Source organism: Syngnathus acus, chromosome 14 (assembly GCF_901709675.1).
Source record: "Syngnathus acus chromosome 14, fSynAcu1.2, whole genome shotgun sequence".
Classification (NCBI taxonomy): domain Eukaryota; kingdom Metazoa; phylum Chordata; class Actinopteri; order Syngnathiformes; family Syngnathidae; genus Syngnathus; species Syngnathus acus.
In genome coordinates, this window is record NC_051099.1 from 1,901,013 (window position 1) to 1,926,693 (window position 25,681).

Consider the following 25,681-nt stretch of genomic DNA (forward strand, 5'->3'; position numbering starts at 1 on the left):
GCATGTTTTTGGGATGTGGGAGGAAACCGGAGTGCCCGGAGAAAACCCACGCGGGCCCGGGGAGAACATGCAAACTCCACACAGGGAGGGCCGGAGGTGGAATCGAACCCGCACCCTCCTAACTGTGAGGCGGACGTGCTACCCAGTGCGCCACCGAGCCGCCATGTTGATTCCACATTCATGAAAAATTCTTATTCACAAGTCCTGAATGAGCATTAGCAGAGAAAAAAGTCATAATATTGCAAGAATGTGAAAAATGAAAAACTGAAGGGACAATTTTGTAGTAAAAAAAAAAAAAAAATCAACTTCAAACAAAAATGTACATAGCTCATCAAATGGGAGAAACAATACATCACTGTTACGTAATTATTCCCTCGAAAATGATGACTTCATTCTTGGAATTTCGACACTTTTTCAATGAGATTACAACATGGCAAACTTTTCCAAAACTGATTGTGTACATGATTTTTTTTTTTCTTCTCACTCAAGAATGTTTTCATGCTGCGAAATGTTGAGGGCAAAGTTGAGCATGTAAAAACAAAATACCCCCCCACAAAAAAAAAATCCCACTAAGATTGAGCAGCTATGAATTTGAGCTGAAAGGCACTGATTTCCCTTCTCACTTGTACGTACTGTTGCTAAATGGACTTAAAAGCGCAAGTGTGTGCAATACAACAAGAGGAAAATATATATAGATGTTTTTTTCAGTAGCTGAGATTTTTTTTTTTAGGTGCTGAGTTTTGTCGCTTGTTACAAGCTGAAAGCAGCTCAGGTATACTATCACATATAAGAAAAATATTTCACTCAACATTACATTCTGAGGGTCGGCGGTGGATGATTGAGAGCGTGATCGGGATGTGAATGGGGTTAGCGTGTAACCACCAAATTGAGAGGAGGGAGCAAAACATACATTTCCTCTAAAGATTCAAATTTAGAAGCCAAACCTGAGCGAGGATGTGGCGCTGGATGTGGTAAAGTGGCGAGTCGGTGCGGAGGGAGGGGGCGATCGGTGGGGAGGGTTTTAAGGCATGGCTGGACACCCGACGATTCTCACTTCTGATGAAAGAGCAGCTGCTTGACGCTGCCGTCTTTGACTTTTGGTATCTGGTTGGTGATGATCTCCGCCAGCATCTCGGGGAACTCCACACTCAGCGTCTTGTTCATGAACGTGAAGAAGCAAATCTGAAGAAGGTCCTCTACCATCTACAAAAAAAAGATAATATATCAATATTCACTTCACCAAAATTGTGTGTGTGTGTGTGCTCACCCCCTGCATGGAGTCCAGTAGCTTAGTGAGCTGGTAGAAGCGTTGCCAGTTCTGGCTGGTGTTCTCCTCTCGTTTGACAATGGCTTTCCCCAGCTCCTTAATGTACGTCATGCGGATCTCATCGAACACCGCCTGACTCTTCAGCCCGTCTTTAGGCACTGAACGCACATTGCAAAGTAGAAAGAAAAAAAGAAAGAAAAATTAAAACTTTGCAAAATGCCACAACGGCTTACTATGATATTAAATACGTGCTTTAAAACCCGTGTCTTGTTTTCACTGTCTCTGACAAGCAATTACTTTTTCCATCTTTCAAAATCCATTCTATAATAAAATGTGAGCATTCGCAGAAGCTTCTAAGGGAATCTTGTGCCGATGTTTGATTATGCTAATGAACTACCAGTCAACACAAACATGTCTCCTCGCAGAACGGACAGGTAAGGCAGCTCCCGTGTTGCTTATACAGGCTGCAATATGAGAGCATAACACAGGAGAGGATCAGCACGCTCGTGGCTTGAGATGATGTAAAAGCAGAGGGAGCACGACTGAAATGGAGTTTCCATAACTCCAGAGTTATTAGTTTGTTGTGGATATTGTGTTGGGAGCAGTGACGTGCGGTGAGGTTCATGACTGGGGAGGCACTGACGTTACCAAGTGAGCTTAAAGTACACAAACACACGTGCGATTGTATTGAAGTGTGTTGGAAGTTGAATATCTGTACTATTGGAAATGAATAGGCATAAATGTACCTATCATTTATTTTGAACGATCATCTGATTGTTGTTATGTCATCGTGCAATTGGTCCGACATGAAGCCTGCGACAAGTGACGTCCAACCGAATCAAGCCGAGAGCGAATGATTCAAAGTTGTCGTGACCCGATAGTGTTGGCCTGCCTTCGGGGAACAGTCGGAAATAGCTTTGAATTCAGCGTAGACATGACATTCTGCTGTCTGAGTGCATCTGTTAGCCTGCCAAACATTCCCAGTGAGCTTCTTCTGTTTATCCATCTTTAATTTGCCTATTTAAGATCAACGTTACAATCAACGTAATTACCTGTGCTGAGCAGCAGCAGGACTTTCATACACAGGTACTCGTCGTAGGAAACATCCAGCCGCACAAACTCCGTGCAGATCTTCATCATCTGCTCGCATTGCTCTGACATGTAGGGGAGCTTCATGCGGTCTCTGAGGAAAAGCAAGACCACAAGACAGGTCACATGGTAATGCTGCAACAGTTGTTATTATCATTCAGCCATATTATGCATAAAGGTTGCATGAATAGATAAAATGGGGCTTCTTTTTGTAGTTTTTGAAAAACGGAATCATTTCACTCAAAAAGTAAAGAAGAGGAGTCATGCAGAAAATAAATAAAAAACATGAATACGTTATTCTTTTTGTCAACATAAATGTTTTTTAATATGGGCGGAAGGTAGAGTACCAACGCAATGCATAATGCATGATTGGTGTCCAAAAAACAAGGGAAAGTCATTCTTTTGGGTTTGTTTTGGTTGTATTGCCTCCCAACCTATTTAAAACAACCGTGAAGAGAGCAAACAATACGCACTGGTTGATGATGAGGTCGGGGGCGAAGCAGAGCATCCTCCCGTTGCACTGCTGGTACGACCTCCAGCCCAGACTGAAGGACATGAGGAAGAGCCACGAACACTGCAGCAATGTCATCTGGTCATCCAGGTGCAAGTTACGGAAGCCTGCGGAGGACAAAGGTTACTTGGCATGAGTTTCAATACAACAGCGGAATTTTGAACACTGATATTTTTCACATCATATAAAGCATGTTTTTTTTTAAATCTGATTCATCTGATTTGTTATTAGACAATATAATAAATAAAAATTGTAACGTGCACACACACACACAGACAGACAAGCCGAAATGTTGCCGCAATAAAAAGTCAAGGAAACAAGAAGCAAAAAAAAAAAAAAAAAAGCTCATGTTACGTTTTCATCAGGACTTTTTTTTTCTTTTAATGCGAGAGAAATGTGAACTGGCTATTGTGGAGCAGCATTAGCAATCAAAAGGAACAAATCCTCAAGAGAATACTTTCAGCGATTAGCAGGTCATGTGGCTGCTTTCTCATGATCAGCGCACGGCAAAAGCAGCACTTTCAATTTGCCACGGCTCCTTGTCATCTTTTGGCCATTGGCGTTAACTCCTTCTTCCCCTGACCATGTTTTTTGTGCACCTCATGACTTACGTGATGTCATTCTTGTGAATGTCACGCAACGAGGGTGAAAACAAATAACATAGCAATATTTGGATACAAAAAAGCTTGGCAGCCAGGGACCACTTTGCGTTGGTCTCGTTTAAAGTCATGTAAAATCATTTATTATCCGATGACTCGAATAAACGATGGGTAGAATAATGGAATATGATCATATTGTACTTGCACACCTTGAACACTGTCAGCTTTTGCTGCTACTGTAGCAGAAGACAAAATGAACCTTATATCGGCCTCATTAATGCCTCTTCGGCATTTAACATGATGAGCTCAAATGTGAAGTGCCTCATATCATTAGGTGTCGCCTCGAGTGCCGACAGCACGGTTTGATTTCACTCAATGACATTCATCCATCCTTTCGCCAAATGCTAGCGCTTCTCTTTGCAGGTGAGGTGAGGCATAAACATCATTTCAAATATTTATAAATATTATAAAAAAAATATGCAGTATTTTATATTTCAAATGTTTATATCATAATGATTTAGGTGTATTTGATTTCCAATGTTTTTGGTTCTTTTTTCTTTTTACAATAAATCAATGAACTGATCATTCATGAGATAAAAACATTTGAATTAACTTAATGATAAAAAAAATCCAATTGCTAAATAAAAGAGATTAAACTAAACTATACACTAAAACTGTACATTTGATCAAATATTAAAATCATTTATTCAATGTTTTAAAACAAAAATGAGCAAGAACATGACTGTAACTAAATGACATGATACTCAAGTGTCTGAAATAGCGTTTTGTTTCAATTGAAAAATAATTGAATGAACCCATTTTAGGGGGGGAAATTGCAAAAGTCATGCGCTACTGGACCCCTGATGACGTAAATGCTCGGCAGGCAGAAAGGCGGGGAGAGAGAGAGAAAGAAAGAAAGAAAGTCGCTCGCACAAAAGAAAAACGTTTCATTGTTTTCTGCCCAGACTTGGCTCCCATTTCCACCCGCCGGCGTTAATTACAAGCCAGACTGCAGACGAGCGAGGCCCGGGCGGAGCGGCCTCTCATTACCTGGCAGCGACTTGGCCCACTTGACGGCGGAGATGACCTGCTGCCCGCCCAGCTTGTTGAGCGTGCTCATGAGGCGCGAGGACGTGTCGGGCAGCGTCACGTCGTAGCCCGAGTAGATGATCTCGGGCTCGATGGCCTTGAGCACCGACAGCATGGCGGGCACCAACTGGGGCATGTAGGCGGGGATGACCGCCACGGGCATGGCGGGGACGGGCTCCGCCACTGTGAGGCCCTGCTGCTCTCTCCTCTTTAGCTTCTTGTTCTTCCTCGCTGGTGGGGCAGGAGAAGATGGGTCAGTATAGATGGAGATTCAACCCACGCATGTCGGATGATCTTTATGGCGGGCTTGGGCACATAGCTACAGTACACCCCGGACACGCTTCCATGCTCTCTCCCTATTTTTATTCCATCTCCTCCCTCTTCCAAGGTTACTATGGCAACAGCGGTGTCCATCAAATCCCTCTTAGACTTCCTTCCTTGCCTCACACAGACACTGCATTGATCATTATTTTCAATTCTCAACAGAATCTCAGGAGAATGAAAGTGCTTCTATGGATATCTAATGCAGACTTTGTATTTTTGCCGCTATGTCGCATGTATTTGCCTTTCTTCGTGTTCTCTAACCTTTGACGTAAAGTGACATCATAAATTCTAGGCATTAGTGAAGTGAGCAGCATTTTTTAAATCAATCAGATCTTTGTTTTCTGGCATGGAATCAAATGCACTCATAAGATATTGATTGGTGAGCTTTAGCGGTTTAGCGCGAGAGGCGGTGACCTTTGGACAGAAACGGTCTGGTCGAAAATCAGGTCTTTGTGCTAAGCCAATTTGTCGTCTGCTTTCGAGTCCACAAACTGGAGCCGTGTTATTTTTGATTCGGCCGGGTCTTATTACCGCCACTTTGTGAATGTGGGTTGAGGTGCACGGGATCATGTTACTCAAGTGGAAAAATGTGGACAACGGTCTGAAGATCCCAGGTGTCTTACCAACATATCTGTGAAATGTGTTGGTCCATAAAATCTTAGATGAAATAGTTTCCAATGAAGTTATTATTTTATTATTTAACATTCATGGTGAATGACATTAACTCCATTCAAATGAAAAACAATGTTCAATGTATGATCAAAAAAAAAAAATACAGATATAATTTTAAAATTCTCCCCTAAATTATAAACGTTTACCTTCCAGATTCATTCCAGCCTGAAGGCATTTGCGGAAGCGGCAGGCTGGACAATTTTTCCTGCGGATCTTATCGATGATGCAGTCGTTTCTGCCTGCGCACAAGTAGTTGTGCTGACCTGTTTCAAAAACAAAAAGAAAAAAACAGAAAGACATGAGCAAAAGTGTGCAAGGGAAGGATTAAACTCAGCAACGTCACAGAAGACAAGTTCAAGTCTAAACACGACTCGTGATAAGACATAAAAGCTAACAATCAGACAGGCACATTCCACATTTTAAGGTTGTTGATTCTCAAACTGGCGGAACACGGACCCTCCCTCTCCATTTGCACAATTGACGTGTGCTAATTTGACGACAAAACGCTCCAAGCGTGACATTTAGAGGTTGAACATGTTTACTTTTATAGATCAAGTGACGCGTTGTCTGACCATGAGCCATGGAAACTGCGTGCCTAAAGACACGAAAGCCGACTTAAGCCTTTCGATACATAAAAATGACTTTTAGATCATATGGGCTGCCCAGAGGAACAGCAAGGAAAAAGTTCAAATGTGACCCAAGACACAATTAATCGACCAGATAATGATTATATATTTTTTTTCATGGTCATTCAAAAGGTAAAGTTACTGAGCCGCTCGCTATAAGCTGTTCCAAGAGTATGTTGCATACTTTAAGTTATCACGCGGGCCTTTTTTTTTTTAATCCTCTTAAATAGATTTGCCTCAAAGGGAACAAAGGTCATGGGTAGTATGATATTATCTAAACTACTCGTAAAGAATAATCCACATGAGGACGTTCCAAAAACAGTTTGCAGAAAAAAAAGCAGTGTAGATTGAGGATTAGCGATGCTGTGTCCTTTTAGCTAACAGCAAAATAATAAACGTTAATGTTGAAATCCAATGCATAGTTGCTGTTACATTGTGTGAGTTTGAGTTCTGTCTGCTTCAGCGACAGACAATCCAAGAGTGACGACATTGGCACAATGAAGTGTTGTTGAGAACGCGAGCAGGTGGAACAGCGGCAGGTTTTAAAAAAGGGCCACCAGTCTGAATCAGTCCGCAATGGACTGCCAGAAATCGAATTGTGGGCAACACGACGGCAGCCCAGTTCGGTCGCCGCTTGCAGCAAACGACGATGTAAAACAGCAATTTGTGGTGTCACAAGTGGCAGCAGATGTCAAGTCGTATTTGCTGCTTGCTCACTGACAGTGGGTAACTTTTAACCCTGGAGTATAATGAGAAGGCTCAAGCGCCAGCAGCTGCTTGTATCATTTATTTCTCAGCAATCGCGGGAAAACACAACGGTATGGGCAATATCGAAAAAAATTGGAAGCAAATGGAAGTACATTCAAAAATAAATAATATGATATATGCAATGCAACAAATTCCTTTGCAGATTATGTGAATAATTGATGGGCATAGTAAATGATTTGTTGATTAAAAGGAAGGTTTGGAAATGGGCATAGCAAATGATTTGTTGATTAAAAGGAAGGTGTGGAATAAAAAAAAAGTCATATTTGCTTGAAATCACATGATAAATATGATTTGCGGTACAAAAGAAATATTGTCGTCTCTTTCTTTGCTTGAGGCTTAATTAGAGATCATCAGTCATGATATGGAATCTAGACAATCAGCAGAATAATTGTATGGCATGAATTTACAATGCAATTAAATCATAATAATATATAGAGCGCTTTTCTGGACACTCAAAGACGTCAGATACATTATTCAAGCGCTCACACATTCACACTTGGGTGGTGGTGAACTAGAATCTCAATTAGATACACAAATCAACTTTACCAAGCAGTAACACGTTGAACATACAATTACTTAAGCAGTACACTGTGTGCTTATGCTAAGGCGCACCTCATTAATCCCAGCAATACCAATAAATTAGCAAAAGGCTTGAATCCACATTTTCATGCAGTGTGAGGAGAAGTGGCTGAGCGTGTTTGCAAGCAAGGGTACAAAACATGGGCTGGGGGGGGGGGCGACAAATCATCAGAATCATCCACCGGAATGATTAGCATTATTATTGGTAAAAGTTGCATTTATTTACCATCACTCTTTTGTCGTGCTCTCCATCCTTCGCCATTGAGAAAAGGACCAGAAAATGGAGAGGGCAGGTGGTTGTTTGAGGAAGGATGTGAGGGGGTGGGAGAAAAACAAAAAAATATAACAGATGTAACATTTTTCTGAAAAATAAAAATTGTCCAACCCTTCAATTTTGAATTGCAATACATCACACACACACACACAAAAGATGGTACAGAGGCCCAGTTATCACAACTTGTTTTGACTTTGTTAAAGTTGTACATCTGGGGGTTAGACATATCGCAATCATCAGGTTTAATTTGAAAGCATTTTGTCCTTTTCAATATAAGTTACGATTATCGGAGGGCTTTAAAAAAGTCTAAGCGGTTACCCTTTGATTTGGGTGCATAGATTTGCGCGCGAACATCCCTAGTCTAGAAGCTCGGTAGCACCACGCTGCCCCTACAGGCAGGTGCTAGTACTACAAGAGACATTTGTGTGCTGTGTTAATCATAACGAATACACGACTTACTATAAGAGTCATAATTTGCTTCTTACATTTAATTTTTTCTGACAATTGTTTTACTTATGACGTGTAAAGTCGCTCTTGGATGTTAAAGATCGATGTGTAAGCCTTGTGAGCATGTTTCTGTGAATCCCAAAAAACCGATGAGTCATACGGCAAAGCAAAGAGTGAAAACATGTAGTCATGTGAAAAAAATAGGCCAGAACTACTGTTGAAAGCCACAAGCTATGCAAAAAGTATGTGATGTTTGTGCAGTCAGGGGAAGGGGGGGGCGGGTTGCATCACAGAGGCCAAGGGCCCCGCAGAGGTCACAAGCAACGGGGGTCACCGACCACCAATCTGTGGGAAAAGGCCGGGGCCCAACGATACGGCTAAATCCGCCTTTCCACCAGGCGCTACGGTTAAGTTCGCCAGACGATAAATATAGGTCACTCATGATTAGCTTTTGTCACATTGATCAATCATTCAAATGGATGTTTGTCGGGTAAACAAATTCAGCAACTCCACTGTAGCGCTTGGTGGAAACGAGGCAGGAGTGGGCAGTTGAAGAGAAAGACCAACCTTCCACGGCCCTCTTGAAGAAAACCTTGCAGCTGCCGCACGTCACCACCCCGTAGTGGCATCCGGAGGCTTCATCCGAACACACCAAACACACTTTGTGGCTCTGTCCGTTGGGTTTAGATGGAGAACTGTTGGACTCTGCTCCTGTTCTGGGTGTTGAGCTAGAACGCAAACAGGAGAATATGTATTTATATTTGCATCAATGTATGGAAATCTGCCATGTGTGACTGTGACAAATTCAAGACAGGCTGATGTTATGGCGGAGTGTCTAAGAGACATGGATGGTAAACGTGAAGAGAAAACCAATAAACATCTCGACTGTGCTGCAATTTCTCATATTGATCTTGTCTTTTAAAAGTAGCAAAACAGGTTCTTCTACGACGTTAAAGGTAAAACCGTTGAACTGAACCGTTCTGAAAATATCAGCCATTTATCAAGAGAAGGTGCATTCTTTTCCGAACAAGCAAGTTGTAATTCGACATTTTTGGAGTGAAACGCTTCCAAAAAACACACATTAACAAATCATAGGAAATGATATCCTTGCAGGGCCAGATGCAGTTTTATTTATTTTTTTCATTTATTAATTTTATTTGAGTCGAAAGAAAACAGTCAAACCTGCAAGACAAACTTTGGAACACTTTGATTAGGAATCGCACAACCTTTATTTGCTAGCAAACAAGACAAACTGAAAGTTCCTGTCTGCAATTGTGCTAAAGATACACAAAGACAAATTTGAGTCATTTCTTTTCATTTTGTTGTGTCTCGTACATTAAAAAGAAAAAAAACCCGGCAGATGTGAAACTAAATCTCTTGCAAAGCCTCCCAAACTAGCACTTTAGCCGCTATTACAACCTGACTATACGTATTTAGCCAACTGGGTTCAGCGCCAACATACCCGATCATTTTTTTTACAACTCTAATGGGAATGTTCTGTACATTGTGAAACTTGCTAATGATCCAGAACATGATTTTACATGCAGGCCTTGCTACTGATCCACTTCATACTCTCCTATGCAGCAGGTTGGTCCCCGCTGACTCTCTTATTCCATTATTCATGTACATAGTGCCAGTATGTATAAATATTCACACGCGCGCCCGGGCCGAAACTGACACTGGCCAGAACTCGGAAGGAAGGCACTGGCTTATGTAAAACGAGCGCGGCTAAAGAAAGTGCCTAAGTGTTACACCTTGGCGCAGGACCAGTTAAGTAAGTTAACTGTGGCTGACTTAGCGGCCAACTTGGCTGGATCTCTCTTAGCGCACACAGGGAAAGGATGATTCTCTTGCCAGGAATCTGACAATATACAACTGCTGTGAAGATGGTGTAAACAGATGATGGGGAGGGGGGGGGGGGGGGGGCGTGGTGAGCAGGAAACTCATTCCTGGAGTCTGGAATGAAGAGTGTGACCCTTGCATAACAGAGATGCAAGAGCAAGCATGTCAAGTTAACCAGAATATGGATCTTCCATTCATTTCATTACAGTATAAGCAATTTGAATACAAGCAGGAACACGATGTTGCATTGCGGGGGTCAAACACAGACTCAGTATTGTTTTGTCACACTACTGCCCTCCAAGTGACTGGTGACCAGTCCAAAGTATACTCTGCAAGAAGTCAGAAGGGATTGGCTTCAGTTCACCATGACATTTAAGGGGACATAAAATACAGGGTGTTCCTAAAATCTACACTGTCTGACTGACCATTACTCATTTACTGTATCTCGTCGTGATACAAGTGACCTTTTTTAAGTCATCCATGGGAGCTCCATGCCTCACTAGGAACAGTACATTAATCAATATCGCAAATTAAGCCAAACAACGGGGACTGTGTGCACACATGCGTGTGACACGCTATAGAGATTTGACAGCACCTGACAAACATAACATATATTGTACATGCTGGCAGAGTGCACCTTGTTTACTTTCTTTCCACGTCAATGGAGAGGCTGTGCAAAGACAACGTTGGGCTCTCGGCCTTTGGAATGAAAGCTATGTCAGATGAAATCAAACAGCACGGCAAACTCAAATAAACAACAGTCTCGTCGTAATCAGTATGGTAAAAAATGAGATGCCTCGCGAGACTCATGCAAAATAAACAATATCAAGTTTGATCACGTCATTCGTGCAAAATATGCTCGGGACTCAAATGCGTTTCATCTTTTTTGAATCTCTTTGCAACAAAGCACCAGATGTAGCAGATGTAGAAAGCTACGCTACCGCTTCACGTTAGCTTCCGACTGATTAGCTGGTCATGCCAGTGATAAAAATTCATGCAAATGCAATGGATCTTAATGGGATTGTGGATGAAAGGAAACTGTTGCAATTGATTGGTTTTATAACAAGCGCGGATGGCGTTCTAATCAGGATATATGACAGGAAGTCAACGCAATCATTGTATTTCCTCTATTCATGACGAGCACCTTTGCCAATGTGCTTCATTGCAACACAAAGTGCATGAGTGTGTCTGAGCTCTTTGGATCCAATATGCAACTTTGGCTGTTTTACTGTACTCTTCACTTTTTCTTCCGTTGCCTCCTCTCACTTCCTCTTTGTGCATCACGACAGTCTCAGCGCTCCCTCCCACCACCTCCCCTCGCTTACCCCATCTGCCACCGTTACATAATAATATTAGCGCTCCCTCCTCCCACACTTTTTAGTGTATCGGCTCTCCGCCAATCGGCAGCGGTGTGCATGGGGGTCGGGCGATTCATGGGATTATCCAACTCACCTACCCGGAGACGAGCACACTCAGCGTGCTTGTTTTCTGTGTATAGATATAATGTTGAGTTGAGGGTGGAAGGCCACTGAGATAAAGCTCGCCTTGTTTCAGAGGGCCTTCATGATGATACCCTCATCTTGTCAAGATGCTATACGACCGCTCTCCAACCAACCACCTAAGGCCCAATCGTTCCTATCATCCGAGTGTTGTCACTCCGATGATCATTCCGCATCATCCAGCTTTTTGTCCTCCCGTGACGAGACACCTTCGGAATTCTTCGGAAGCGCTCACCCGGAGTAGCGGGTCCATTGTAACGTGACTCATTAAAGTTGCAATATGTGGTAATGCTGGTTCAAATGACTCTCAGTGGCTTTGTAAGAAGCAGGACTGCCATGACAACCCCGGAGCTCTTTGCAGGGCATGGTGACAACACATACGTTTTTGTGGAATTTCAAATGCCAGTCTACAAACATGAAATGTTAGGATATTAACTATCTCACAATTTGTTCCTAATGGACTAATTCAGTTGCTTTTGGCAGATTACTGTTTGGGTGTGTGGTGAGCCTGATAGCGGAGAAAAAAAAAAAGTCCTTGATTCGTTATGTGCCTTTCACAGTAGCTGTGATTCAGCTTTTCTTTTTCAGCCAGGTAAATTTTTCTTTTTTTTTTATTCGAGCTAATACGTGATCAAACCTTTAACAAGGACACTCAAAGACGCATCACAGCCAGGGCCTCTTTTAAAATAAATTTTTAGCAGGCAATCAGAAAGATTCTTAAATCCAGGCAGTATGCTCGTGCTGATGAGGCCTATCAATCACTTTGAACAAAAAAACAAAAACAAAAAACCTACTCATGTGCATAGATATATATCCTAAGCCTCTAGGGAAGAAAAACTAATTTCTGCAAAACAAAAAATATTTTTGTGGATTCAGGGAAAGAAAGTGAAGAGTGGGACAAAAACAGGCAGTGTTCCGTGTGAACCACCCAGACGGAATAACCAATATCTCCTTCCTGTAGTTTCATATTGAGAATATCATCGGATATACAGGACACTGTGATTGGCAATTACATCTATTCCCAAAGAAAACCATAACAAAGATGTGGGCTAAGAAAGGAATACAGCTAGTTTGCTAGACGGAATACAATGAAGTCATTTGACTGAAGAGCAAAGATCTTAGACAGGTACTTTTTGGGCTAGCTTAAAGCCACATGATTAAACCCCATGCAGGGTTTTGAAATACAGACAAATGAATCACATGATGGAGAGAGACCACAAAGGACAACTCAGTCCCTTTATTTGAGCTTTTTTTTAACTCAATAAAAGCATCTGTCATCAGTTTGATTTGTGTTGCTTGACAATGAATTTCATTATGAATCACATACTGTACATAGTTCATTTAATTCAGAGGAAGTGTGTGTGTGTGTCTGTGTTTTCTTGTATACTAAGTGTATTATGCACATATGTATATATGTGTATGTATATGTACATAAGTATATGTATACAAGTATGTGTATACAAGTATATGGGCGTATTATGTGCGTGGTCCACTGTTGTGAACATATCTGTAAGTGCAGTTTTTTTTTTTTTTTGTCCGACACTTGAAATTGTGTGTACGTGCATCTATATATGTGTCGCCGGGAACCTTCACTTTCCCCCCGCAGATCCAATTTGCCGCTGACACATTGTGTCTTTTAAATCAGACGGATGGCCAAGACCTGAGGCGCACAGCATCCATTTCCCCTCGCGTCGTTATTGGCTTTCATTTAGTTTTCACTTAGCAACCTCTCTCAACCAACCTCGCTCCCACATTACCTACATACAAAATGTCAGTTCTGTTTTTTTGGGGCAAGAAATAAAAGTGAAAAAGGTTCATGCATTATAAATATAAAAAAGCTGTTGCATTTGTCATTTTTGCAGTTACTGTTATTTTATAAGGAATCTAAAAACATACAGCCATATTAAACAGTGACTGTGCCTACTATTATATGAAGCAAATTAATATAAATGCATAACTAGCTACCTACCATGTGATGCACACAAAACAAAAAAGGAGTGGAAAGGAATGCCAGAATTTATTGCACTAAAAGGTTGCAACATAGCGGCAAGTGAGGACAGGGGTCGATCAAAAGTTTCGATAGCTTATGTAGCTTATACTGAAAGTAAGGCGGAGCAGTATAAATGAGACTGACTAAACTTTTGTGTCTGACTGTGAGGGTGGAAAACAAAACCCGCATACAAGCGAGTGGGAGTACTGAAACAAACGTCAGCATTAGAAGAGTGCTGGCGACGGCTGACTAATGGACAGCGGCATTAACATCCTCCCACCATTACCGACTGTACATAAATTAACACAAAGCACGCTCGCAGCTCATCACTTTAGGGCACTCATCTAACAATATTTAGAAAAGGAGAAAAATAAATGCGCTTTTTCAGTTGATGTCTTGCAAGGCACAGGATAAGACTCAAATTGCCAAGGCTCATATTTGGTGCAAATTGGACAGAATCTCTCAGGATATTTTAAGAACATTTGATTAGAGGCCTTTTAAAACAAACTAAAACCAAAATTTCAAACTAAACAAAAATAAAATAGGGCCAAATCAAATCAGGGTCATGTGATGGCTTGGGCCGAAAAAGCAGGAAGCAAAATCTAGGTCGGTCGTGTCGATACAGGCTGAAAACCAAGCGTGCTGTGGGAGTTCTTTTTTTTTTTTCTTGCCAATCAAAGTCCAAGTGCATGAAAACAAAACAAACAGTTAAACAACACTTAATTTATTCAGAAGCTGTGCAACGTGATCCACCGAAGAAGAAAACGACGCTTTCTAATGGACAATCAGTGATGTGACATGGCTTCATTTAACATACGGGAAAAGAGTTGAAGAACGAAGCGGAACTGGCTAATTTTGCTGTCATTCTGGCATTCGCATTTTTTTACTAATGTGAGGTTTTGAATGGAACAATGCAAATGTGTCTTGTCAAATGAATTCGTTTTGTAAAGAGAATTGGTCAGACCACCAACACTTTTGGCTCTGAAGTTTCCTTAAATAATAATACAAAAAAATCTCACGTTTTTGTAAATAATCTGACATTAGAGTCCATATGAGACAAATGCTATTTGTACTAACGCCCCCCCCCACACACACACACACACACACACTTGATAAAATGTAAATAAGCCAATCATTAACTCTCAGAGAAAACGTCTCTTTTCACAGTCTCTTATCTTGTCCAGCCACTTGAGGCACATCGATTCACTTCTCGAGGAGGAACGACATGATTTACAAAAGGATATGGGAGAAAATACAAATGTTCAAAATATGTCTGACCAGATGTGATCCAATGTGCCAGTTTCATTCTTTTAGAGGAAAACAACAAGCATGGCTTAGTTAGATTTATGACGGGTTAAATTATCCTTGGCGTCATCGCAGAAAAACATCGGACGGCGGTAAACAAAACAATTATCATCATCTTCGCTTCCTGAAAGTTCAACAATCATTTCAGCATAAAGCAACGAGTTTACGCCAGTCGGAGAGGGAGACAAGGTAACCTTCCCGACTTTCCTTTCTCTGGTCGACCAGTTCACGCTGTCAACAGTAAACAAGGCCAAGCAGTGGTCTTGTGAGGAACAATGAGGGATTCATATGCGACTGGAGAATACGACAAAAATGCTCAATTGTTATTTTTTCATCATTTCCATTCCAGAGCTGAATGACGGAATCCATTAAATTGGAAGGTGCCATTGCATGTCCTATTGTTATTTCTCGTTGATATTGTCCAGCATCCAAATAGGATGAATTTAACTCGATGACTCTTCCATGTTCAGTCAACATATATAAAAGAGAAATGAAAACATCTTTTGTTGGCTCTTAAGGTCTTTTCTTGTTTCCAAGGATGAAAACACCATCACAGGCACGCGAGCGTCTTAATTGTCACTAAATCTGTCACTCTCCCATCTCAGATGGTATGATGCTCACTTCATTTCTGATTGCATCACCCTTTCTGGAAATGGTGAATATAACTGACCTTGGAGTTCAGCTCCATAGCAACGGCGCTGAGGGAACAACGTGACTAAGCGAGCTTGTCACACTCTCGCACTGTTATTTATGTTGCTGCTGATATCCACCTCGCTGTAAGTAAGGGAAGATGGGAAAGTTCTTGATCTGCAGGTTGAGCCAGTCTAATTCAAGAACAGACGGGGACCAGCAATTTTGTCTGGCTTGTTATATAACCGTGGAGCTCATTTACATAATAACACACGCACATACACAAAGCATTTGCAGCCATTAACCGATCCGCTAGCTAGGTGAAAATCCAGAGCCACTTTCAAATGATGGCTTTTGGAAAAAAAAAAAAAATCATCCTTCAGCCATGTCAAAGTCAATAGGTAAGCAGAGCTGCATTGAGATTTTTGGAACACACAGATTAGCGTCGACGTATAGCAATCATTTCTGATGAGTAGCACTGGTATTTTTTCTTTTTTTTTTTTTTAAATCTAAACCATGCTGCTCAAAACAAAATGGGTACAATGTTAGCGTGCGATTTAACAGTAGCCCTGACAATTATCCTCCACATTTGGATGGCTATCTATGTCGATGAATCACCATTTGCGCTGATTGACAACAATCATGACGCACCTAACAACATTTCATTCTCACGCAAATTGCTTTTGTTTCTTTCTAAATGATTTTTTTTTTCCCCTTTGCTTAATAACAATGCGGGCTAAAATGAACAGGTTAGTTGTCTGAGTGTGAGGAGAAGGAAGAAGGGAAAGAGTTCAGCCGGGAAACGCTCGAGTGGTTGCTGTAATTCATTAAAACGAGCATGCAGCGGCAAAGAGGAAGATCAAACATTAGAAGCAGCGAGTCAGAACGGTACTGCCGCAGTTAGTTGAGATCTTGTTGCCATGAGTGTGCAGCAGATGAGCCGGCGTGACGTTCGTCACGTGAAACACAAAGCAACAAAATCCACATTTGAAAGTGACTCATAGTTGAGTTTCATTATTAGAATTATTCTATTCATAGTTCACGTGTCGTGAAGCAGTATGTCGACATAATTTAGTGTAACGTTGGTCAGTACCATGATTTTAGGGAATTTCTTTTGTTAGTGAATTTCCCAGTACTGATATTATAATGCGAAAGGAAATTAGCACCAATGTTATGGTAATTATAAACCTTCAAACAACACTTGTGTGACAAATGAGTAAGCTTGAGACCACAAAGAAATGTCATACTGTACAGAAAGTCAGGTCAATGGCAAAAAAAAAGGGGGCTGGTAAGCTAGTAGTGGATTTTTTTTCTTTTTTTTTTTTTTGGTCTCCTGTGGTAAAACAGTAACCAGTGAGTCAGGGAAAAAAAGAGAACATAAACAAAGGTGACCCTTGCACAAGATGTCAAGAAATGACAACACAGAGGAAAAGATGGTTAATTAAAAAAAAAAAAGCAAGAAAAGACGGGGGTGATGGAAAAGTACAGTCGGTTCAGTCGGAGACTTTTATTGCAGTAAACATAAATGACGTGGGCAAATATAGACACAGACTTTGGTCGGTCTGACTCAATTGTGGCCTAGTTACTCTGAAACCTTATCTTGAATAGAATGCACATTTCACATTTTATTGTTATCAGTGATCTAGTTTTATTGACCTCAATAAACACACGGCTTCACAATCTAATGGCATTCACTAGCAAATAAAAAAAGGACAAGAAAATGGAACTTTTATGACGCTGAGCGCTGTTGACTTGACTATATGATTACATATTGTGGTTTTGGATACTTTATGTAGCAGGCAAAACTATACTGAAACGTCATATTTAAGATATAGTTAGATGAATGGCACTCTGATAGTTACGATAAAAAAAAAAGACCGAAATACTGATTCAGCTTCTATATTGAATTTTATTAACCCAATAAGCTTTTCTTTTTTTTTTTTTTTTTTGACATATGACCCTGGTATGGAAGCGTCTTAAATCGTATAGGAAAAAATGAACATGAATTCATCACGGTTGTTAAGTAACACTCGAGCCTTGGAAAGTGGATTGTTCCCATTATTCCAATATGCGAATATGCCTGACATCAAAGGATGTGGGAAAAAAAACTGATCAGAGACATTCTCGGCAACAAGAATGTCAATTCTCAATTAGGCATGTATCGTAAACGCTAACAATATTTTCACATGCTGTAAATATGAAAGCATTCCAATGATTAAAGACTAGGCCTGAATAATTCTAAAACCCTCAATTTTGCAATTGGGATTTAATATTGGATTAAAAATTTCAAGGCCTTCTTCAATCAGATTGCAATAATAATGATTACTTTCTCTTTTCATATTTCACAAAACAATGATTTGTAAAGTTGGTCAAATCACAAGGGAACCAGAGCAAATCTCTTTTATTATATTTAGATTTTTTTCTTCAAGACAAACAAGCTTCTATTAACTCTGGCAGCATTTTTTTCCTCAACCTTGTGGCATGACAAACTCAATAATAAACGGTTTCTTTCAGGACAGATCCTTTTAATAGTGATAAAATAAAGGGCATGCCTTCAAATACAAGAGCCATTGGGAGAGGACAAAACTATTTCTTTCAAATGTGTGAGAAAAAAAAATCATGTTCCTATATTAAAACTGGCATAGTTCCTTTCAGAGTTGCAAGGCTTTGCCCGTGTCCCACTTCAGAGTGTGTGCCAGTCACACCGACCTTGTTTCACTTTATCATCCTTCTCATCACGTGAAGTGACACAGGCTTAACTGACAAATATGTGGAGGAGCTGAACTGTCGGCCGGGTTATTTATCATTGGAAATGGGTGAACCTGTTCAGCAGGTTTCACACAAAGTAACAGACAGTAAAAGTGACTGATTGCTAATTATTTTTAACCTGCAAGTATCTACTTGTGTTTCATTCTGTGTAAAATAAAAAAATAAAAATATTGTACCTGTGGTGCAATATATTAAACAAAACGAAAAAAAGTCAAAACTAAAATACTGTTACGATGTATCAGAAATTTGGCCCAGATTAACCAGCGAGAACTGACGACTTAAATATTTTCATGGCAAGCTTGAGTGTGTTTAAAAATAGTAGCCAAGCCTTGGCGGTAGCCATGATGAGAATAGTCTAGGCGCAGACACGGGAGCGTGCTATTTTAGACAATGACCGCATGACAGACTGAAAAGTGGGTCAACAAAGTGGCAGGTTAAATGATTTAGCCTTGAATCAATGCAAGGCAGAAAGAAAACGCATGTCACGTTGTATTAAATATGGGATTCAATTAAAAAGAAATAGAAACATTCAAGACCATTTGTCTTTATGACTTGCACATTTTTATCTGATCATTTCATTGACCATGGTTTAATCCTCGAGTCAAATCAAATTAAATGATCTCCCTGCTGTCTGGGAATGTTCTGAAGTTTTGACACCGAGGTGAGTAACGTTGCCATGTTGATGCCAGATTGTCAGCGAATCATATGAAAGAAAACAAAAAACTAATCTGGAGCACATTTGCGTAACAACATCAACAATCAACTCCCTAAAACAAGGTGGTACATCTTCCAGCATCTTCCAGCATCAAATAGATACGAGACAAATAATAGCTGCTTTTGTTGTACCGAGAAGAAATAATAATAAAGATTCCAGACAGGTTTTAAGAGCACAAACCAGATGCCTTGCATACAGTGATAGTGCAACTGATTGCTTATCAAACGGGCCAACTCGAATTGTCAGTTTTAATAGAGTCGACCCAGAAGGAAAAGTAGGTCACCTGGAAGCTTCACAAAGCCTCGGCCCGCACTGAATCTCATTAGCCTTGTGTTGACCAACAGGATATGAGGAAAGTCGATGTTTTCTTCCCCCCCATTACTTTAAAGCGGCTGTCGTAGCTTGTCGCGGTTACATAAGGTGCAAGCCTGAGCAGCCTTTTAACGTTTGCCTGCGCAACCTTGGCCCGGGTTTAATTATTAACCGAGCCGCGGCGCAAGGCCCTCAGCTATGGCGCGGCTTCCCGTGACCACGCACGTGCGGCCCGCCGACGCACGCCGACTTGATGTCAAAGGGATGAGGTCGCCGCTGACTTTTCTAGTTAATCTAGCCAATACACACTTTCACTCTGTTAACATTCACCCCAGTGGTCATAATTCAAATGCAGAGGAGCTAGTAATTATTAACAGACACAAACGACACTCAGTAGAAAGGTCAGACAACTAATTGGGATGAATGCCAATTACATCCACCGCCAGGACGTGCATGAAATGTATTACTAAGATGGATGCATTTGTAGCGATGGACCGATTATCGATTAGCTGGGCCGATATTTGGCATTTTGTCGATTATCAGCGCCGGCCTTTTTTTTTTTTATTAAAACAACGGCCGATAAGTGATCAATTTAGAACTGGGTTAGGGATGAATAGTTTCTCCGATGGCTATTGTACTTATTGTAGTTACATGAAGCGAAAGTAACGTTCCATTTTTTTGCTATACAATGCAACACAAATACGATGGGCTCAAAAGTACACGACGCATTTACTGTTTTGAATGAACACACGCTTGAGGATGTTAAGGTTGTATTTTCTCGAAAAATAATGACGTCTCGTCCTGGGCGAGGCTCGGTTTCTTACACCGCACACAAGGTGGATTGAAGGGAGACTGGAAGGGTTCAAGGCATGTCAACAACAAAAGAAAAATCTTGTGCTGCACTTGCACATCGCCTACGTCCGGAGCGCAAACAGCAAATAGAAAGCCAGAGTTTTTAAATCGGCAACAATCACAAATGCGGAGACACTCAAGTACTTCCAAGTTACCAAGTAAAACAGCAAAAAGCAGAACGAGGACTTTGTATATTAAAATGCTTCTGTCAATGTTGATTTAAAGAAAAGCCCTGCAAGGCAGCTTTTTATTGACAACCACATATAAACCTGATGAGAATACATGTGCACCTATTCACTTATGTAACAAATGATTTATTTAGTCACTTAATGAATTTATTCATCAAGAGTTTGGTAGAGACTTTTCTTTTTCAATATAGTCCAAGAAAGACGCGTAAAAACGCACTAGTTGCAGTCAGACCAAAAAATTACCAAGGGTTTTAGCCCTAAAAAGTCAATTCATATTATAGCAATGAGCACATTATAAACATTAACACTGTGCTTCAATTTAAGAAAACTGCACTCAAAATCAAACATTTAAAAACAGACTGATCTAAAATAATAAATGCAAATGTAATCAACTTCAAAGTTAAATACAACTGAGCTAATTTCAAGAAAATAGAAGCATTAGGTTTGCATATTTAATTCACTTTCTGAATCAGTACTTCAAATTGTCCTTGCTGTAGGTGTCAATAGTGGCGACCAGTCCAGGCTGTATTGAGATACGCTCCAAACTGTAAAGCCAATGAGGCGCTATAGCAAACATACCATTACACGTGTCAGTCAGACACACCCGCTACTATCATACCTATAGCTCAAGGCTATAAATCGAACTGATTTCAAGCTGACAAACTTGTTGACCTCGCGGTTGAAAGTCACAGATGCAACAATCCCTCACTTGTTTGAGACAGGGAGATTAAAAATAGGTGTCCAAGCGCAAAACGTCGAACGGCAGCGTAGAAAAACAGGAGCCCTCTGCTCATCTTTCCGCTCGTTTGCAAAGGCAACCTTGCAATATGACATCAATTGGTCCCCACGTGGACCTCAAAGCAGCTGACCTTCAGCGCTCATAAAAGTGCCAAATAAATTGGACTCCTTTAACTTGCACGCAGTTATCAGGTCGCACAGAGGAGCCGAGCAATTTCCACGGTTGAGGCAAGTGAGCCACTTTCCCGCAGGACGTTGGAAATGCACCGACCAGCCACTTCCTCTGGGGTGACACGTGAGGCGTGACTGCAACCGAAACTGATGACATTTTAAAAAAAACTACAGGCGGTTCAAAACCACAACCTCACAACAAATTTCAATGCGAATAGTATTAATTGGTTGCAAGGAAAAAAAAAAAAAAAAAACAGCTGTGCAGTTAGTGTTTGAAAAAAAAACAATCAATTTTAATCCATTTTTCTGATGAATTCAAGTTTGTCATTAAAAATCATGAATTAGTCACTTCAGTATGTCAAAGCGCAAACTACATGGATGCAATCGATAGTCAGAACTGCCATTTTAACTGATAAAAGTGACTTGTGAGAATTTTCTGACCCCATTAGTGGCGACATAAGCAACACTGAGTCAAACTAAGAATGTGACAACATCATTTTCATGTTTGTTTGTTGGTAAAACAAAAAAAGAAGGGAGACAGACTAGATAGCTGAACATTGCCAAAGGCATATGTTACAAGCGTGATGATTTATGGGCGGGTCGGAAACGCATGTCAGGGTTGCTTTGTCGACACGTCCAAGGGTAAAAAAAAAACGATAACAAAAATAGCACGAGAAGCTGAGCATGTGTTGAAGCGACATTGTGCTAAGAGTCAAAGCGGAAGAGGCCAAAGCGGCTAAAGCCGCTTTCACTTTCTCAAATGCACACTCACGCTTTGTCAAGTGATTAGATAGACTGCTCTCAAATTGACTTCAGCAGCAGGGCGCTTGAGGTTTCACCAAAGTGAACTGGATCAATCTAATTCCTAACCTCTGATTTAACCACATTTGATCCAGAACCGATCCAGGCTCCGCAACCTTAAAAATTATAAAACCCAAACGAGTGTGTTCAAATACATGTCGCACTAATTTTATCCAATTAGTATGACCTACGGTGGAAATGAAATTTAATCCAGCGCTGATCCAGGATTTGTGTACACTGTCAAATCAAATGTCATCACAGAAAACATTTGTTATATTTATAGCTCTGGTAAATGTAGGATCACAATATCAATATCTAATCCAGATTTAGCTATTAGCAATTTATTAGCAAAACCTGGCAGACCACCTTTAACATGGTATCTTGCCAAATTGTATCCGATTCGATCTCATTGCATAAAAATTTAAAAGTCATATATCATCTTGGTGGACTTCTGCAGCTCAAGATCAACAAGGTTAAAGATGACAAAAGCAGATGAGACATAGTAAAAAAAAAACTGCAAAATGTCACCTACCTAGAGAAGCTGAGCGGGTACGTCGTCAACATGGCCGTGTTGGAGAGCCCATCGTTGGCCCTTTGAATCCCGGGGGCCGCTGCGTACCTGTCGGCTCGCATCCAGCTCTCCCCCAATGCCGGCACGTTTGAGTGCATGCCGAAGGGCTTGCGCTGTTGTTGGCCCATGTTGGTTCCGCAGGGGTAGCCAGCCGCATCCACGCTCATTGACGAGGACATCGGGGCTCCTAAATGAGCCGAACTCATGCCTCCATGGAGACACTGCGACTGGCAGAAGAGAGGCTCTTGCTTCTCCTGCTTGACCACATCGGGAGTATGAATGTGGGCAAAAGAGTGGCCGGGATCCTTCTCTTCCTTGATGACCACACTTGAGAGAAGGGACGGCGGTTGCTGATGCTGGTGGTGAAGCTGGTGCGGCAGAAGGTGATGCTGCTGGTGAGGATGGTGGAGCATGGCGTGATGCTGCTGGCCGCCGCCGCCGTTAGCATTGTGACAGTTCCCGTCATTGGGCGCTTGGGTGGCTTTTGGTAAACCTCCGATAGGTCTTCCGCCGTCGTACAGGATGTTATCTAAGTTAGCGACTTCGGAATCCAAGTCAAAGTCGCCGATCTCTGGCAGAGATCCCGGAAGGTCCAGGTCCTTCCAAAGCTCGCTGTCTTCAATAAGGTGACTGCCGCCTGTCAAATTGCAGGAAGTTGCGGAGGGAAGTCCGCCATAAGATCCCAATTCTTTATCCAGGGAGAAGTCTCCTTCCTGTTTGATGTGAGCGGGGAAAAGGTCAGGCAGAGGGAGGTTTCCCAAGATGGGGGTGTTGATGATAGATGTGGAGGCCTTGTCCAGATCTCCAGTATTCTGGCTCAGCAACGCCAATTCGTCCTCCATGGTAAACGCAACGACATCCTGCTGCCCTTTTTCGAGTCTGATCATTTTCCGGCCATTTGTGTCTTCGAACAGGGACTGACGCTGCTGGTGGGAGTCGAAGAAGCTTCCGGCGGGCTCCTGTCGGTCTTTGGTTCCACCCCCGTTTGGGGCGGTCGGGTGGAGCGTGCCGAGCAGGGAACCGGTGGCGGCGTCAGCCGCCTCTCTACATTCTCCGCTTCCCAACTCCGTGAAAGTCAGGCAGTCGTCTCGATTACCGTTGCACTTCAAGACGTCCTGATCCATTTTGCTACCTTGACACGCCAATGGGGGTCATTCCCAGCATAGATGCAGAAAGAGAGGGAGAAGAGATTGTTCGTGTGAGTAAGGATCAGCATGGAATGGATTCAATTATTTGGAAAAGAATCGGTCAATTGTGGTGATCATATTTCGTCAAACCCCAAACCACAGAACTGCAGGGCCACTGTGGTGCCCTGACAATTCAAAATGTGAACATAAAAGAACATTTCAAATGTATTTCAGGACGAACTGCATATGCAGGGACTCTGACTACACGAGTGCCTCGCATTGAAAAAATGTCAACAGCATCAAAGAGGCCATTTCCTGCCCTTACGCCCACGCCGGAACATGGCAGCTTCGCAAATAGCACGCACTCATCTGAGCTGTTTTAAAAATGAAATCATGATTGACAGACAAAAAGACAACTTTGGCCCACGCAACATCCACTCAATAACTGTAACTGTACTAAAAGCGCAATAGTCCCAGTCCACAGGTGTGAATGAATGGCTCATGTCTACAGTATTTGGCTGCTGACCGGTTCAGGGTAAACCCGAATGAGGACATGTGATTTGGAAAATTGATCGATGGATCACATTAGGACGGCACAGTTGCCTAGTGTTAAGCACATTTGCAACACAGGCTGAGGTTAGGGGATTGAATCTTGGGTGGGCTGTCTACCCCATCCTGAAATTAAATCACATACTTTAGGTTGTACTTTAAGTGCATTTTGAGATTTAAAGACCATTTACAGAATTTGATGCAACTCACTGGGAGCCAGTGTGAAAAAGCGACTGGAGTAATACCAATCTGCTCTGAGCTCTTCTTTTCAGGTTAGGACCTGAGCTGCAGACTCAATGAGTAGCAGCGTCCAATCAAAAGACCGTTGGTCTTGCATGGCGCATGCTTTTTTATCTTAGACATTGCTGTTTTACCTTTACTCTCTCTGTTGCAATGCATTTTGCAGAAGTACGTCACAGATGGGAATGTTTCAATGGGAAATGTTGGGTTTTCCACGCTGACATTGCATTGCATTGTTATGCAACATTAGTGCAACCTGTTGGCTGCCTGGCCCCACTGCACCCATCTCACGCCTATTGCTTTTTAAACCAAGGGCTCGAAGCAACGCAGTCAAAGTTACAAGGTGACATCTTTTTTTTTTTTTTTCTTTCTTTAGAGAGATGTGGACTTGCGTTCCTGAGTGTTGCTTACCTGCTGTTTGGAGAGGGATGCAGACCTCCGTTTTAGGTCATGTCCTGTCAAAACTCAGTGAGAAACACCGAGGAGCGACGCAAAGTCGGAGTGAGGCAGCCGTGAAATAAAAGACAATCCTGCAGGGGAAAAGCAACACAAAAAAAAGGATGGAAAAAAGGAAGAAAAAAAACGCTCGTCCTCAAGTCACGAGTAAATATTCCCCGCTTGGTAGCAACTATTTGAACTAAAGTAAACAAGGTCAAGGGGGAGATCCGAAGTTAAAAAACCTCGCACCACTTTTCTCCGTTTAAGAAGCAGGAGGTGGAGGCAAGGAAAAGAAATCCACAGGTAAGTCCGACGGATCCTCTAAAAGTGTCGGCCCGTGTAAAGTGACCGCCGAGCTTGACACGCACGTTAAAGTTATATAAGCGCGAGCGAGTGTGGAGCGCGGCCGCATTCTGCAGCGAAGTCCGGGGTAGGCAGGGCGGACACAATCGAGACGCGTCAATTCTCGAAAGGCGAAAAAGCATTTCCGCTCTTACCCTACCAGAGTAAAAGCAAAAACCGGAAGCGCCCCCGCTCCACGTCTTGACACCGTATTTAAAACAGCGCGTTAATATGCTGCTCGCCTGCGTAAATCCACAACAGGGACAGCGATGATCAAATAAGTCTCAACGAATAGCGATTCTAAATACTTTTGTTTTATCTTCCTGAGCTTGCCTCGGTGTTGCTGTGGTGACTTGA

The 25,681-nt window shown here is 41.8% G+C and overlaps 1 protein-coding gene across 4 annotated transcripts; it reads right to left on the reverse strand.

Annotated features, from left to right (window-relative positions):
- Positions 1 to 386: 386 nt before the first annotated feature.
- On the reverse strand, positions 387 to 25,681 carry LOC119134045 (glucocorticoid receptor-like). 4 transcript variants are annotated; one of them, XM_037270457.1, is made up of 11 exons: positions 25,485 to 25,681; positions 24,956 to 25,074; positions 22,590 to 23,760; positions 8,813 to 8,973; positions 7,751 to 7,777; positions 5,698 to 5,814; positions 4,517 to 4,786; positions 2,830 to 2,974; positions 2,320 to 2,450; positions 1,268 to 1,425; positions 387 to 1,203 (listed from the first exon to the last, which is right to left on the reverse strand). In XM_037270457.1, exons 3-11 carry the CDS (start codon positions 23,750 to 23,752, stop codon positions 1,051 to 1,053), a joined length of 2,325 nt encoding a protein of 774 aa, XP_037126352.1. In that variant the 5' UTR covers positions 23,753 to 23,760; positions 24,956 to 25,074; positions 25,485 to 25,681; the 3' UTR covers positions 387 to 1,050. The 4 variants fall into 4 exon arrangements, with proteins under 4 accessions (XP_037126352.1, XP_037126353.1, XP_037126351.1 ...); XM_037270458.1 differs by lacking the exon at positions 25,485 to 25,681 and having other exon boundaries at positions 22,590 to 23,756; positions 24,956 to 25,443; XM_037270456.1 differs by lacking the exon at positions 25,485 to 25,681 and having other exon boundaries at positions 24,956 to 25,443.

Coding starts and splice junctions, on each gene's coding strand:
- LOC119134045 (XM_037270457.1), bottom strand. CDS start 23,752: ATGGATCAGGACGTCTTGAAGTGCAACGGTAATCGAGACGACTGCCTG. Junction 4,787..5,697: donor GGCTGGAATGAATCTGGAAG/GTAAACGTTTAT, acceptor CTGCCCCACCAG/CGAGGAAGAACAAGAAGCTA. Junction 1,426..2,319: donor CCTGCTGCTGCTCAGCACAG/GTAATTACGTTG, acceptor ATGTGCGTTCAG/TGCCTAAAGACGGGCTGAAG.